Source organism: Nerophis ophidion, linkage group LG18 (genome assembly GCF_033978795.1).
Source record: "Nerophis ophidion isolate RoL-2023_Sa linkage group LG18, RoL_Noph_v1.0, whole genome shotgun sequence".
Lineage (NCBI taxonomy): Eukaryota > Metazoa > Chordata > Actinopteri > Syngnathiformes > Syngnathidae > Nerophis > Nerophis ophidion.
Window position 1 is genome coordinate 41,871,272 of NC_084628.1, and position 13,377 is coordinate 41,884,648.

The window sequence follows — 13,377 nt, forward strand, 5'->3', positions numbered from 1 at the left end:
ACATTTTAAGTGGGGGGAAAAAAAAACATTGGGAAATAAATAATATATACCGTTTTTTTCGGAGTATATGTCCCTCTGGAGTATAAGTCACACCTGTCAAAAATGCGTAATAAAGAAGGAAAAAAACTTATACCGTATTTCCTTGAATTTCCGCCAGGTATATAGTATGCACCTGCCTAGAATTTCCGCCGGGTCAAGCTCATTTCACCAAATAATTAGCATATGCCTAGAATTTCCACCGGGTCAAACTCGTCACGTCACGAGTGACACTTCACCTGTCATCATTTTCAAAATGGAGGCGGCTGATTTCAATCATTTGAAATCGCATAAAGGGAAGAAGATTAAGAGCTATTCGGTAGGATTTAAGGTCCAAGCTATTGAATATGCTAAAAAGAACAGTAAGCAGCTATGTTTTAGTAATATACCGTAGCTGCGTGTGTCAAATATGAGTCATTAAATGACTCCCGCCTCCCGGTGGTAGAGGGCACTAGTGATCCTTCTTGCGACTACTTGGCTGCAGAAGAAGTGACAACAAGCAGCAAGAGTGAGCAGCAATAGTTTATTTTTTCCGCTCGCTTGCACTTTTAACATGGAGGATTACATACCCAGGAGGATTACAGACCCAGGATGGACCGCTCGTCGGGACCCAGGATGGACCGCTCGCCTGTATCGGTTGGGGACATCTCTACGCTGCTGATCCGCTTGAGATGGTTTCCTGTGGACGGGACTCTCGCTGCTGTCTTGGATCCGCTTGAACTGAACTCTCGCGGCTGTGTTGGAGCCACTATGGATTGAACTTTCACAGTATCATGTTAGACCCACTCGACATCCATTGCTTTCGGTCCCCTAGAGGGGGGGGGTTGCCCACATCTGAGGTCCTCTCCAAGGTTTCTCATAGTCAGCATTGTCACTGGCGTCCCACTGGATGTGAATTCTCCCTGCCCACTGGGTGTGAGTTTTCCTTGCCCTTTTGTGGGTTCTTCCGAGGATGTTGTAGTCGTAATGATTTGTGCAGTCCTTTGAGACATTTGTGATTTGGGGCTATATAAATAAACATTGATTGATTGATTGATATCTAAAATAAAACAGTTTTCTAAACTGGACTTTCGATTGAAGCAGGAGGTAATAAAGGAAGATCTCCATCGAGACAGAGAGACTTTTAAAACTGAAGAAAGATAAGGAAGACTTCTATAAACAAGTTATCGATGCTTTTGATCAGAAGGAGCTGTGCACGGACTTCATTTATAAGTAAAGGTAAGACCATGATAACGTTTTTGTTAAATGTGAATTTCATGATGGTATCTTTACATCACACTCAAATTTTTAAGTGCCGGCCTAAATGTACCGCATGCCTTTGGTAAACGCCGGAGTGAGAAGAGGTTTTAAATTAATTAGCGCCCCGGCGGCAATTCAAGGAAATACAGCAAGTCGCACTGGAGTATGTCGCATTTTTGGGGGAAATTTATTTGATAAAATCCAACACCAAGAATAGACATTTGAAAGGCAATTTAAAATAAATAAAGAATAGTGAAGAACAGGCTGAATAAGTGGTTATATGAGGCATAAATAAGCAACTGCTATGTTAACCTAACATATTATGGTAAGAGTCATTCAAATAACTATAACATATAGAACATGCTATACCTTTACCAAACTATCTCTCACTCCTAATCCATAAATCCCATGAAATCTTATACATCTAGTCTCTTACGTGAATGAGATAAATATTTGATATTTTACGGTAATGTGTTAATAATTTCACACATAAGTCCCTTCGGAGTATAAGTTGCACCCCCGGCCAAACTATGAAAAAAAGTGTGACTTATAGTCGGAAAAATACGGTATACAATATTGTGGTACCGGTACCAATATGAGATACTTTTCGGTATTTTTCTAAAAAAAATAGACCACAAAAAATTGCATTATTGGCTTTGTTTTAACTAAAAAATCAGGGGTCGGGAACCATTTTGGCGGAGTGAGCCATGAAAGCCAAATATTAGGGACCGATGTCCCTTTGGGACGGAGGACCCTATTGTTTTTCTAAGGTTTTATTAGGGACCAAATGTGTCTTTGGAACAGAGGACCCTATTGGTATTTCTAAGGTTTTATTAGGGACTGAATGTCTCTTTGGGACAGAGGACCCTATTGTTTTTCTAAGGTTTTATCAGGGACCGAATGTCCCTTTGGGATAGAGGACCCTATTGGTATTTCTAAGGTTTTATTTGGGACCGAATCTCCCTTTGGGACAGAGGACCCTATTGGTATTTCTAAGGATTTATTAGGGACTGAATCTCTTTGGGACAGAGGACCCTATTGTTTTTCTAAGGTTTTATTAGGGACCGAATGTCCCTTTGGGACCGAGAACCCTATTGTTTTTCTAAGGTTTTATTATTATTATACCGCCGCCTCTTTGAGGTGTAATTTGACCCCCTTAACATGCTTCAAAACTCATCAAATTTAACACACCAATCATTGCGGTCAAATCAAAAATCTGGCCTTCCGTCTTTTCGCTCCTCGACTCAAGTAGACCTGCTCAGACCCGCTCAGTGGCCTTGTGCTTGGAGTGTCCGCCCTGCGATCAGTAGGTTGCGAGTTCAAACCCCGGCCGAGTCATACCAAAGACTATAAACATGGGAGCCATTACCTCCCTGCTTGGCACTCAGCATCTAGGGTTGGAATTCGGGTGTGACCGACTCTTGCCGTTGTCGCTCGGGTTCAGTGGACCACCCAGGAAGGACATGCTTTTATTTTGGAATAAAGGTAGATGTCTTTTCGCCGTCGTCGCTCCTCCGTGTTTTGCTCTCCGTCTCTCACTCTCCGGTCCACTCTTTAGCCGGCCTCGTCTCCGTCTCTCGTGTCTTTTCCTCTCTTGCTGCTCGGTCGCTGTTGCCGGCTCTCCTACTCCTTCCGCTGATCTCTCCTCCCTCACCCCTTTTATAAATCATGATGAGATGGGTTGATTGTGTCCCGGTGTGTGAGCCATGCACCTGAATTAGATTGCGGCGGCGTCGCTCCCGGCACGCCCCGCCGCATTCTCCGCCTCCTTGCCGCCATCATGGGCAGGGCTGCAGTGTGCCCTGCCCCGCCGTCAGCTCCGCCTCTCCACAGGGGCTTAAATCAGCAAAAATGATTCCCAGGCGCAGCCACCGCCGCTGCTCGCTGCTCCCTTCACCTCAAAGCTGGTGAAAAAGATGATTGGTCAAATGCAGACAATAATTTTGCCACACCGAGTGTGTGTGTGACTATCATTGGTACTTTAATTTGAACTTTTTGTATCTACGCGCTTCTCGGCCGGTTTAACTCTGTTGGTAGTGTGGCCCAGGGGGTTCAAGGTTCGATCCCCGCTTCCGCCATCCTAGTCACGGCCGTTGTGTCCTTGGGCAAGACACTTTACCCACCAGCTCCCAGTGCCACCCACACTGGTTTAAATGTAACTTAGATATTGGGATTCACTATGCAAAAGCGCTTTGAGTCACTAGAGAAAAGCGCTATATAAATAAAGCTGCAGTTAGTCCAGCATTACATTGCACTTCAAATTTGGAAGTGGCGTACACCACATGTGACGATATAAAAAATAAACTAGCAAATCTATTCCCAAGGTCTCCATTGGAGACCCCCAAAAAACATCCCTTTTGAGATGAGCATAAAAGGACCATAAGGCTACTCCTGAATTAACGGCCCAAAAATCCAAATGCACATCATTTACCTGCCACGTCTCTGCCAAAGTGGAAGAGTGAAGATGGTGAGGTGGCATTAAAACGCAAGGTGACCGCGCATATATCATGGACATCCTGCTAGATTTAATACACGCCATTTGGACTGGACGGAGGTAATTGAACTACGTGACTGTTTAATAGAAATGGCTTCTAAAAAATGCTATTTAAAAAAAAAAAAAAAAAATCCCAAGCTGTGGGTGATCATCAACAATGGCTTCATTGCACATATGATGAAGAATGTTGCACATAATATAAAAACATTCAACATTTTTATTAATTTGATTTATTTGTTGACTGTGAATGTCAAGCTTGTCAGCTGTTACTCTCTGAAAAGCCCGTCTGACACACAATCATACACTATATTGCCAAAAGTGTTATGCCACCTGCCTTGACTCACATATTAATGTGAAGTTCCATCCCAAAGGTGTTCTATCGGGTTCAGGTCAGGACTCTGTGCAGGCCAGTCAAGTTCACCCCCACCAGACTTTGTCATCCATGTCTTTAAGGGCCTTGCTTTGTGCACTGGTGCACATCCGTGTTGGAAGAGCAAGGGGCCTACTCTAAACTGTTCCCACAACGTTGGGAGAATGGAATTGTCCAAAATGTTTTGGTATCCTTGAGCATTCGATGTTCCTTTCACTGGAAATAAGAGGCCAACCCCACACCATAATTCCTCCTCCACCAAATGTCACCCCCGGCACAATGCAGTCCGAACTGTACTCATCCATCAGATAGAAAAGCATGATTCAGCAGTCCAGAGAAGGCGTCTCCACTGCTCTAGAGTCCAGTGGCCACGTGCTTTACTCTGCCGTATCCCACGCTTTGAATTGGACTTGGTGATGTATGGCTTGGATGCAGCTGCTCGGCCATGGAAACCCATTCCATGAAGCTCTCTGCGTACTGTACGTGGGCTAATTGGAAGGTGACATGAAGTTTGGAGCTCTGTAGCAACTGACTGTGCAGAAAGTCTTTGCACTATGCGCTTCAGCATCCACTGATCCCTCTCTGTCAGTTTACACGGCCTACCACTTGGGGGCTGAGTTGCTGTTGTTCCCAAACTTCACTTTTTTTATAGCAAAGTTGATTTTGGAATATTTAGGAGCGAGGAAATGTCAGGACTGCATTTGTTGCACAGGTGGCATCCTATGACAGTTCCACGCTGGAAATCACTGAGAGCGGCCCATTCTTTCACAAATGTTTGTGGAAACAGTCTCCATGCCTAAGTGCTTGATTTTATACACCGGGATAAGTGATTAGGACGCCTGATTCTCCTCATTCGGATGGGTGGCCAAATACTTTTGGCATTATAGTGTATGAACTAAAGTTACTAAACACAACTCTTAACCGAGAGTGTCCCGATACAACTTTTCACTTCCGATACGATACCGATATCAGAGCCTTGAGTGTTGGCAATATGATATTTATCTGATACAATGTTGCAAGAATCATACTATTTTATCGTTTTGTACTGTGCGGTGTTCTAGAAGTTTTAATCAAGTGAAATTTGTCAAACTAAACATTGATAGGTATTAAACACTAACTTTCACGCTTAAAAGCAAATAATTATTTTGTAGTGTAGAAGGTTAGGAAATTGGTCAAAGAGAGAACAATATTAGGTATGTAGTACACAACTATACAGTATACACAATGTATGCTGTCTGTCATGATACACTCTGGTAGATGTATTAATGCTCTGTATCGGAGCTTGTATCGCAGATTTTCAATGCAAGTCGATATCATTTGATACTTATTTTTTGCTGATATCGGACCGATATCCAATATCAATATCAGCTTGGAACAGCCCTGCTCGTAACATCGCGAATGCACTTTTTTTTTACCGTAAATGAGTAAAACAAAGTTTAACCTACAGATTATTATTGACATCCAACCAGGAAGAAGCAGCTGTTGTAGCGTGCATACACACACAGGATCACCACGACTACAACCTCTAGTGCCACCTGGATGGATACGGACTTTTCAATTTGAAAGTGTTATCTTTTTCATGGATTTCAACGACATTCTGCACCTGTGGGTAGGCTGTACAAAATAATATGAATGGAAGAAACATGCGTAAAAAAAACACTTGAAAGCGGTCAAATTTTCAGGAAAAAAATCGGGTCCAGGTTACAATTTTTGCCATCATACAGTACTAACTAACTAGATCCACTATGCACTGGACTCTCACACTATTATGTTAGATCCACTATGGACTGGACTCTCACACTATTATGTTAGATCCACTATGGACTGGACTCTCACACTATTATGTTAGATCCACTATGGACTGGACTCTCACACTATTATGTTAGATCCACTATGGACTGGACTCTCACACTATTATGTTAGATCCACTATGGACTGGACTCCCACACTATTATGTTAGATCCACTATGGACTGGACTCTCACTATTATGTTAGATCCACTATGGACTGGACTCTCACACTATCATGTTAGATCAACTATGGACTAGACTCTCACACTCTTAACTAGATCCACTCAACGTCCATTGCACCGGTCGCCCAGGGTGTGGGGGTTCCCACATCGGCGGTCCCCTCCAAGGGTTCTCATTCTCATTCGATTGTTAAAAGTGTGAGAGTCCAATCCATAGTGGAGTGGATCTAGTTAATAGTGTGAGAGTCCAGTCCATAGTGGATCTAACATAATAGTGAGAGTCCAGTCCATAGTGGATCTAACATAATAGTGAGAGTCCAGTCCATAGTGGATCTAACATAATAGTGAGAGTCCAGTCCAAAGTGGATCTAACATAATAGTGAGAGTCCAGTACATAGTGGAGTGGATCTAGTTAATAGTGTGAGAGTCCAGTCCATAGTGGATCTAACATAATAGTGTGAGAGTCCAGTCCATAGTGGATCTAACATAATAGTATGAGAGTCCAGTCCATGGTGGATCTAGTTAATAGTGTGAGTCCAGTCCATAGTGGAGTGGATGTAGTTAATAGTGTGAGAGTCCAGTCCACAGTGATTTAGTTAATAGTGAGAGTCCAGTGAATATTGGATTTAGTTAATAGTGAGAGTCCAGTCCACAATGGATCTAGTTAATATTGTGAGAGTACAGTCCATGGTGGATCTAACATAATAGTGCGAGAGTCCAGTGCATAGTGGCTCTAGTTAATAGTGTGAGTCCAGTCCATAGTGGATCTAACATAATAGTGTGATAGTCCAGTCCATAGTGGATCTAACATAATAGTGTGAGAGTCCAGTCCATAGTGGATCTAACATAATAGTGTGAGAGTCCATTCCATAGTGGATTTAACATAATAGTGTGAGTCCAGTCAATAGTGGATCTAACATAGTAGTGTGAGAGTCCAGTCCATAGTGGATCTAACATAATAGTGAGAGTCCAGTCCATAGTGGATCTAACATAATAGTGTGAGAGTCCAGTCCATAGTGGATCTAGTTAATGGTGTGAGTCCTCCCTTACTACACTGCTCTTTTTTGTCTCACAACAAATGTCATATTCTCGTCTCTTCCCTCCTTGAAGCCACCCCCAAAGGAGCGAGGTAGAGCCTGACAACAGGTCTCACCGCCGTGGGCATCAACATCAACAACAACAACAACAACAGCAGCAGCAGCAACTGGAGATCAAGGCTATTGTGTGAGTGATTTTTTTTTTGTCTCATGGTTCTTATAACCTTGTTTCAACCTTGCTGCTTTGAGTTCAGTTACCAGTTAGTGTCCCGCTCGATGAGAGTCTGCGGCTGAACTGCACAGCGGCGTCGACGTAGCGCCGCTTTCTGAGGTGTAACAGGATAAAACGGCTCAAGCCCCGAGGCTTTCCCTTCCATGAAAGTGGAGATTAAAAAGAGAAGGCCATTGTTTTCTGTGTGGAGTTATTATGATTGCGACGCAGTGGGCTGAAAGAGACTTCCAGGGAGGCCGCCCGATCAGGAGGGAACGGCAGGAAGAGTACGAGTGGAGAAAATTGTGGACAGAAAAGAAGACCGTATATAGGTTTGGAGAGCTGGGATTTTTGCCTCTTGATTCAATTTGTTCCGTTTGGTTCGGTCGTCGCTCTGCTCCAGCGGAGGTGAATGTGTTTGTCCATCGAGTAATTGATGCGACGCCCCACACTGGACCTCGCCACTTGGGGGATGAAAGGTGTGGGTGAGATGGGCGGGGAGAGGTCAGAAGAGTCTGAACACATCCAAAAAGCAGCAACTAGATGAAATGGTGAATGTGAACAGGAGGGAGAAGACGGTACAGACAATAGGGGCGAAGTATTTAGCTCTATATTTAATCATTATACGTATGTGTACTAGGGTTGTACAGTATACCGGTATTTGTATACAGTTTGTACATTCTCTGGTAGCAGGTTTTAATTTGCTTAGTACATCATTTTAGCTATTTGTAATTTTACCATGTCACCGAACTTCAATATTTTTGACTCAACAAATAAAGGGTTTGTTTGTTCTCTATATCCAACATGATGTATTATTCTAATTGGTCTTTTTTGTAACACAGTCAACGAATGTAGCGCACATTTGTAGTTTTTCCTTATTTCTGCACAATAACTCAGATATGCTAACACTAGCGAGCAGTAAAGAATGTGAATTGATTTTTGGCCCAGGATGTATTTTGCTTTTTTCATTTTTGCCACATTATCTTGTATGTGTAGTCAGTCTTATTCTGAGTTGTGTAGTTTTTTAGGTAAGAGACACTCCTTCATTCCGTCGTTTCATCATTTATTGGCCACCTCTTTTGGAAACATGAAACACATACACAGGTCTCTACTTTTCTGGCGGAGTGATACCTCATCAGCAAAAGTCCGATAGAAGAGGAAATAAACAACATTCATTCATACAAAACTAATAATTTCAATTACATTAACAAAAACGTTTTATCACCAAAAAAAATACACAAATCCACATACCTGTTTTGGAAACATGAAACGCATACACAGGTCTCTACTTTTCTGGCGGAGTGATACCTCATCAGCAAAAGTCTGATAGAAGAGGAAATAAACAACATTCATTCATACAAAACTAATAATTTAAATTACATTAACAAAAACATGTTATCACCAAACAAATAATAATAATACACAAATCCACAAACCTGTTTTGGAAACATGAAACACATACACAGGTCTCTACTTTTCTGGCGGAGTGATACCTCAGCAAAAGTCTGATAGAGGAAATTAACAACATTCATTCATACAAAAATAATAATTTAAATTACATTAACAAAAACGTTTTATCACAAAAAAATAAATAAATACATAAATCCACTTACCTGTTTTGGAAACATGAAACACATCCACAGGTCTCTACTTTTCTGGCGGAGTGATACCTGCGTAAATACCATGTGTAATTATGATCAAACATTCGACGCTCTAATCCTTACTTGACAAAATGGTGCATAAAAAAATACTTAAAACAACACATCACTTATACCTACAACATTGTTTTAACTTTTATAGTATTATGAAAGTTTAGAAATATTTACACAAACACAGAGCAAAGAATTATTACCTCATCAGCAAAAGTCCGATAGAAGAGGAAGTAAAAATCTGAAAAAAACGCAGACTAACTTCCTGCACTGGTCATCCGGTTCTTCAAAATAAAACCAATACTTCAAAATAAAACATAGCACCCTGTCCCGTTTATAATATAGCGAAACAACATCACACTATTACATAAGTTCATTTATGAAAACATTTTGATTCATTATGTTTTGAGCAATGACAGTTTTAAAGAAAAAAAAAACAGTTTTTTTTTTTTTTTATTAAACATTGCAACTTTTTCTAAATTACATTTCACCTGTTTATTCCACTTTAGTTATGTTGTTTATTAGGGTCCTTGGCCCATGGCAAAGGACTCCTGTGGAGTCCTTTGCCATGGGCCAAGGACCCTATTGAAACTGGTGCGTTTTATTATTATTCCGCACCTATGCGCTGTAATTTGACCCCCTTAACATGCTTCAAAACTCACCAAATTTGACACAATCGGTCTGGCATGCCTTCCCAACTTATTGGGCAGCCAAACCAGAAAAATCAAAATTGCGCGCTAGCGCCCCCTAGGAAGGAACGAAAAAGAGATTGCTTGTAACTTCTGTTAGGAATGTCGTACAGACATGAAACAAAAACTGCCACGTAGGTCTAACTTAGACCTACATTTCACAATCTACCTTCTAGGGCAAAAATCAACAGGAAGTTGGAAAAAAAACCTTCAAAACAAAATTTTCGCAAAAAATTCAATTTTTGCCTCTTTGAGCTGAAATTTGACCCCCTTAAAATGCTTCAAAACTCACCAAACTTAGCACACACATCAGGACTGGCAGAAATTGCGATCTAATGAAAAAAAAAAAAAAAAAAAAAAAAAAAACTCAAAATTGCGCTCTTGCGCAATTTTTGATCAAAACACAGCAAAAACTGCTTCGAGGAAGGAAACACATACAAAACTGCTTGTAACTTCTGTTGGGAATGCTGGAAAGACATGAAACAAAAACTTCTATATAGGTCTCACTTAGACCTACATTTAGATGATTGACATCCTTCGGCAAAAATCAACAGGAAGTTAAAAATTACCCCTTCAAAATACCAGTTTTGTAAAAATCCGTCACCTTTTTCAAACGTAAACTCCTCAGAGTGCGTTTGTCGTTTCGGCTTCAAACTCGCACAGGAGAGAGATTGAACCCTTTTGATTAAAACTATCCAATAAAGTTTTGATTACTGCTCCGGTTTTGATTTCACGCGCCATCAAAGAACCCCTGCGCAAAGTTTCCTAAAAAATGTCATTTTTGCCTCTTTGAGCTGTAATTTGACCCCCTTAAAATGCTTCAAAGTGCAAGTAAAAGCTCTGCTATGCAAAGCGAAAGCCATTTATCAACAACCTCCAGAAACGCCGATCTGTAATTTGACCCCCTTAACATGCTTCAAAACTCACCAAATTTTACACACACATCAGGACTGGCGAAAATTGCCATCTAATAAAAAACCAAACCCCAAAAGCCAAAATTGTGCTCTAGCGCCCCCTAGGAAAAAACCCAGACAAAACTGCTTGTAACTTCTGTTAGGAATGTCGTAGAGACATGAAACAAAGACCTCTATGTAGGTCTGACTTAGACCAGGGCTTGGCAGCGGCCAAAGGCGGACCTGACCAACGCTGCTTGCAGCTTTAATTCCACTTGTAATCACAGTGTTAAAAAATAAAGTTAAAATTATAAAACATTCTCATGCATTTTTAATCCATCCATCCGTTTTCTACCGCACCTGTTCAAGAAGTTGCGTTAATGGTAAGAAGTTATTTATTTACTATTGGTTAGTGTGGGGCTTGCCCTCCTGGGGGTTCTTCAGACCACCAAGCCCTGACATGAGAGCCTGATTCAGGGTTACAATATTGTTTTATTTTTCAATGAGTCTCTCAGTTGCTTTCCAGCAATTGTATTTTTCTCTTTCGTTCTCGCTCGCGCTCTGGCTACAGCCCCAACCCCGTCTCTCCTCCTGGCTGCTGCTTATAACAGAGCGACAGGTGATTTGATAAAAAGGCCCAGGTGGGCCTACTACGCACCTGTTGCTGATTTTGAGGCCGGTCCTCGCTGCAGGCCACGCCCCCTCCACAGTTAGCTTCAGAATAACAATGTTATTACAAAGAATAAGAGACCTATTGTACTCTAGAAATGTTGGTCTTACTTAAAAATGCACGCTTTTAGTTGTGTTCAGTGTTAAAAAAACATTATATAGCTCTTATGAAAATACATTTTAAAATATTTGGCATTTTGACTCTTAGCCAAAAAGGTTCCCGACCCCTGATATAGTGTCTTCTGAAAGTCTATGCACGAGTGACACAGGGTTTTGGGAGATGATGTATATCTTCTCTTTCACACTTCCAGTATCCAGCGTGCCTGGCGTGCCAGCGTGTGGCGCAGGGGGGGCTGGCAGGACCGTGACAAGACCGGAACGCAGGAGAGTCCAGACGACCCCGAGAAGACCACCAACCTTTTCCCGGTAAGAAAAGGCAGGTTGACAGCAATTGCTGCAGCCTTATCTTGAGCGGATAGTCTAATAAAGGAAGAGGGAGGGAGGGGTGTTTACCTTCAGTGTCATCCGGGGCGGCGCCGGGGTCGCATCAAGGGGGGGGGGGGGCACGGACGATCTGGACGCCAGCTGGCAAGACGCCCAGATCCGTAATTAGCCCTTAATTAGGTAAATTTTCAGAGCTGGTTGATTGATTAATGAAGTGTCTTTGCCGTGTCTCCCCCCGCCCCCAACATCACGCCCCCCCCGGTGTCCCCCCTCACCCCACGTGCCTCCCTTGAGGAAAAGGGAGAATGAAACACTGCTCACAGGGCATGGCAGACAAACAAAAGCTGGAGTAGTGGCAGATAAACACACAACAGAGGCAGAGATGAATGCAAAGAAAGATTACTTTTGATTGAAACACACACACACACAAATCAGACAACAAATGTGTATATGTGTGTATATGTATATGTATATATATATATATATATATATATATATATATATATATTATTTATTTATTTATCTCCAACTAAGCATTTAGCATGCACAAACCCTTTGCAGAGACAGAACAAAATGATGTCATGTCTGCATGCATTCTTACAAGAGAGAGTGTGTGTGTGTGTGTGTGTTGTATTTCTTCGTATTTCTACCCTTCTTGAGACACCAACGGGGTAAAAGTACCGTAAATGTGAGGACCGGTGAACAAGTTAGGACCGAAATTATGAATGAAAACTGTTGCATCTAATAGAGAACCCAATTTTAGAGTCCGTGAACATTGCTCCAAAGTCAGGATTTTGTTGTTGATTTAATTTGTGACTTTTGTCGAGTACAATTACGACTATTTTCATACATTTGCCAAAATTGTAAGGTTTTCTGATAAAATTGTGACTTCTGTCGAGTACAATTATGACTCTTTTCATAAATGTGTCAAAATTGTAAAGTTTTTTTAATTTACAAAATTGTGACTTTTGTCGAGTATAATTACGACTCTTTTGATGAATTTGCCAAAATTGTAAGGTTTTCTTATAAAATTGTGACTTTTGTCGTGTACAATTATGACTCTTTTCATAAATTTGTCAAAATTGTAAAGTTTTTTTAATTTATAAAATTGTGACTTTTGTCGAGTACAATTATGACTCTTTTGATAAATTTGCCAAAATTGTAAGGTTTTCTTATAAAATTGTGACTTTTGTCGAGTACAATTATGACTCTTTTCATAACTTTGTCAAAATTGTAAATTTTTTTAATTTACAAAATTGTGACTTTTGACAAGTACAATTACGACTCTTTTGATAAATTTGCCAAAATTGTAAGGTTTTCTTATAAAATTGTGACTTTTGTCGAGTACAATTATGACTCTTTTCATAAATTTGTCAAAATTGTAAAGTTTTTTTAATTTACAAAATTGTGACTTTTGTCGAGTACAATTACGACTCTTTCGATAAATTTGCCAAAATTGTAAGATTTTCTTATAAAATTGTGACTTTAGTCGAGTACAATTATGACTCTTTTCATAAATTTGTCAAAATTGTAAAGTTTTTTAATTTACAAAATTGTGACTTTTGTCGAGTATAATTACGACTCTTCATAAATTTGTCAAAATTGTAAGGTTTTCTTGTAAAATTGTGACTTCTGTCGAGTACAATTATGACTCTTTTCATAAATTTGTCAAAATTT

General features: G+C 40.7%; 1 protein-coding gene and 1 long non-coding RNA gene across 3 annotated transcripts in view; one reads left to right on the top strand and one right to left on the bottom strand.

The window, feature by feature from the left end:
• schip1 (schwannomin interacting protein 1) overlaps nucleotides 1-13,377 on the top strand; it is an 845,783-nt gene that overhangs the window by 37,168 nt on the left and 795,238 nt on the right. The window contains exons 4-5 of the mRNA XM_061878138.1: nucleotides 7,219-7,332; nucleotides 11,568-11,682. Coding sequence (XP_061734122.1) covers nucleotides 7,219-7,332; nucleotides 11,568-11,682 — 229 coding nt within the window. The remainder of the gene's footprint in view (nucleotides 1-7,218; nucleotides 7,333-11,567; nucleotides 11,683-13,377) is intronic.
• On the bottom strand, nucleotides 20-9,079 carry LOC133537212 (uncharacterized). Of its 2 annotated transcripts, none has more exons than XR_009802621.1 (4): nucleotides 8,970-9,079; nucleotides 8,793-8,861; nucleotides 8,608-8,679; nucleotides 20-3,179 (listed from the first exon to the last, which is right to left on the bottom strand). It is a non-coding gene; the product is annotated as an uncharacterized LOC133537212 (long non-coding RNA). The 2 variants fall into 2 exon arrangements; XR_009802622.1 differs by lacking the exon at nucleotides 20-3,179 and adding an exon at nucleotides 4,451-7,871.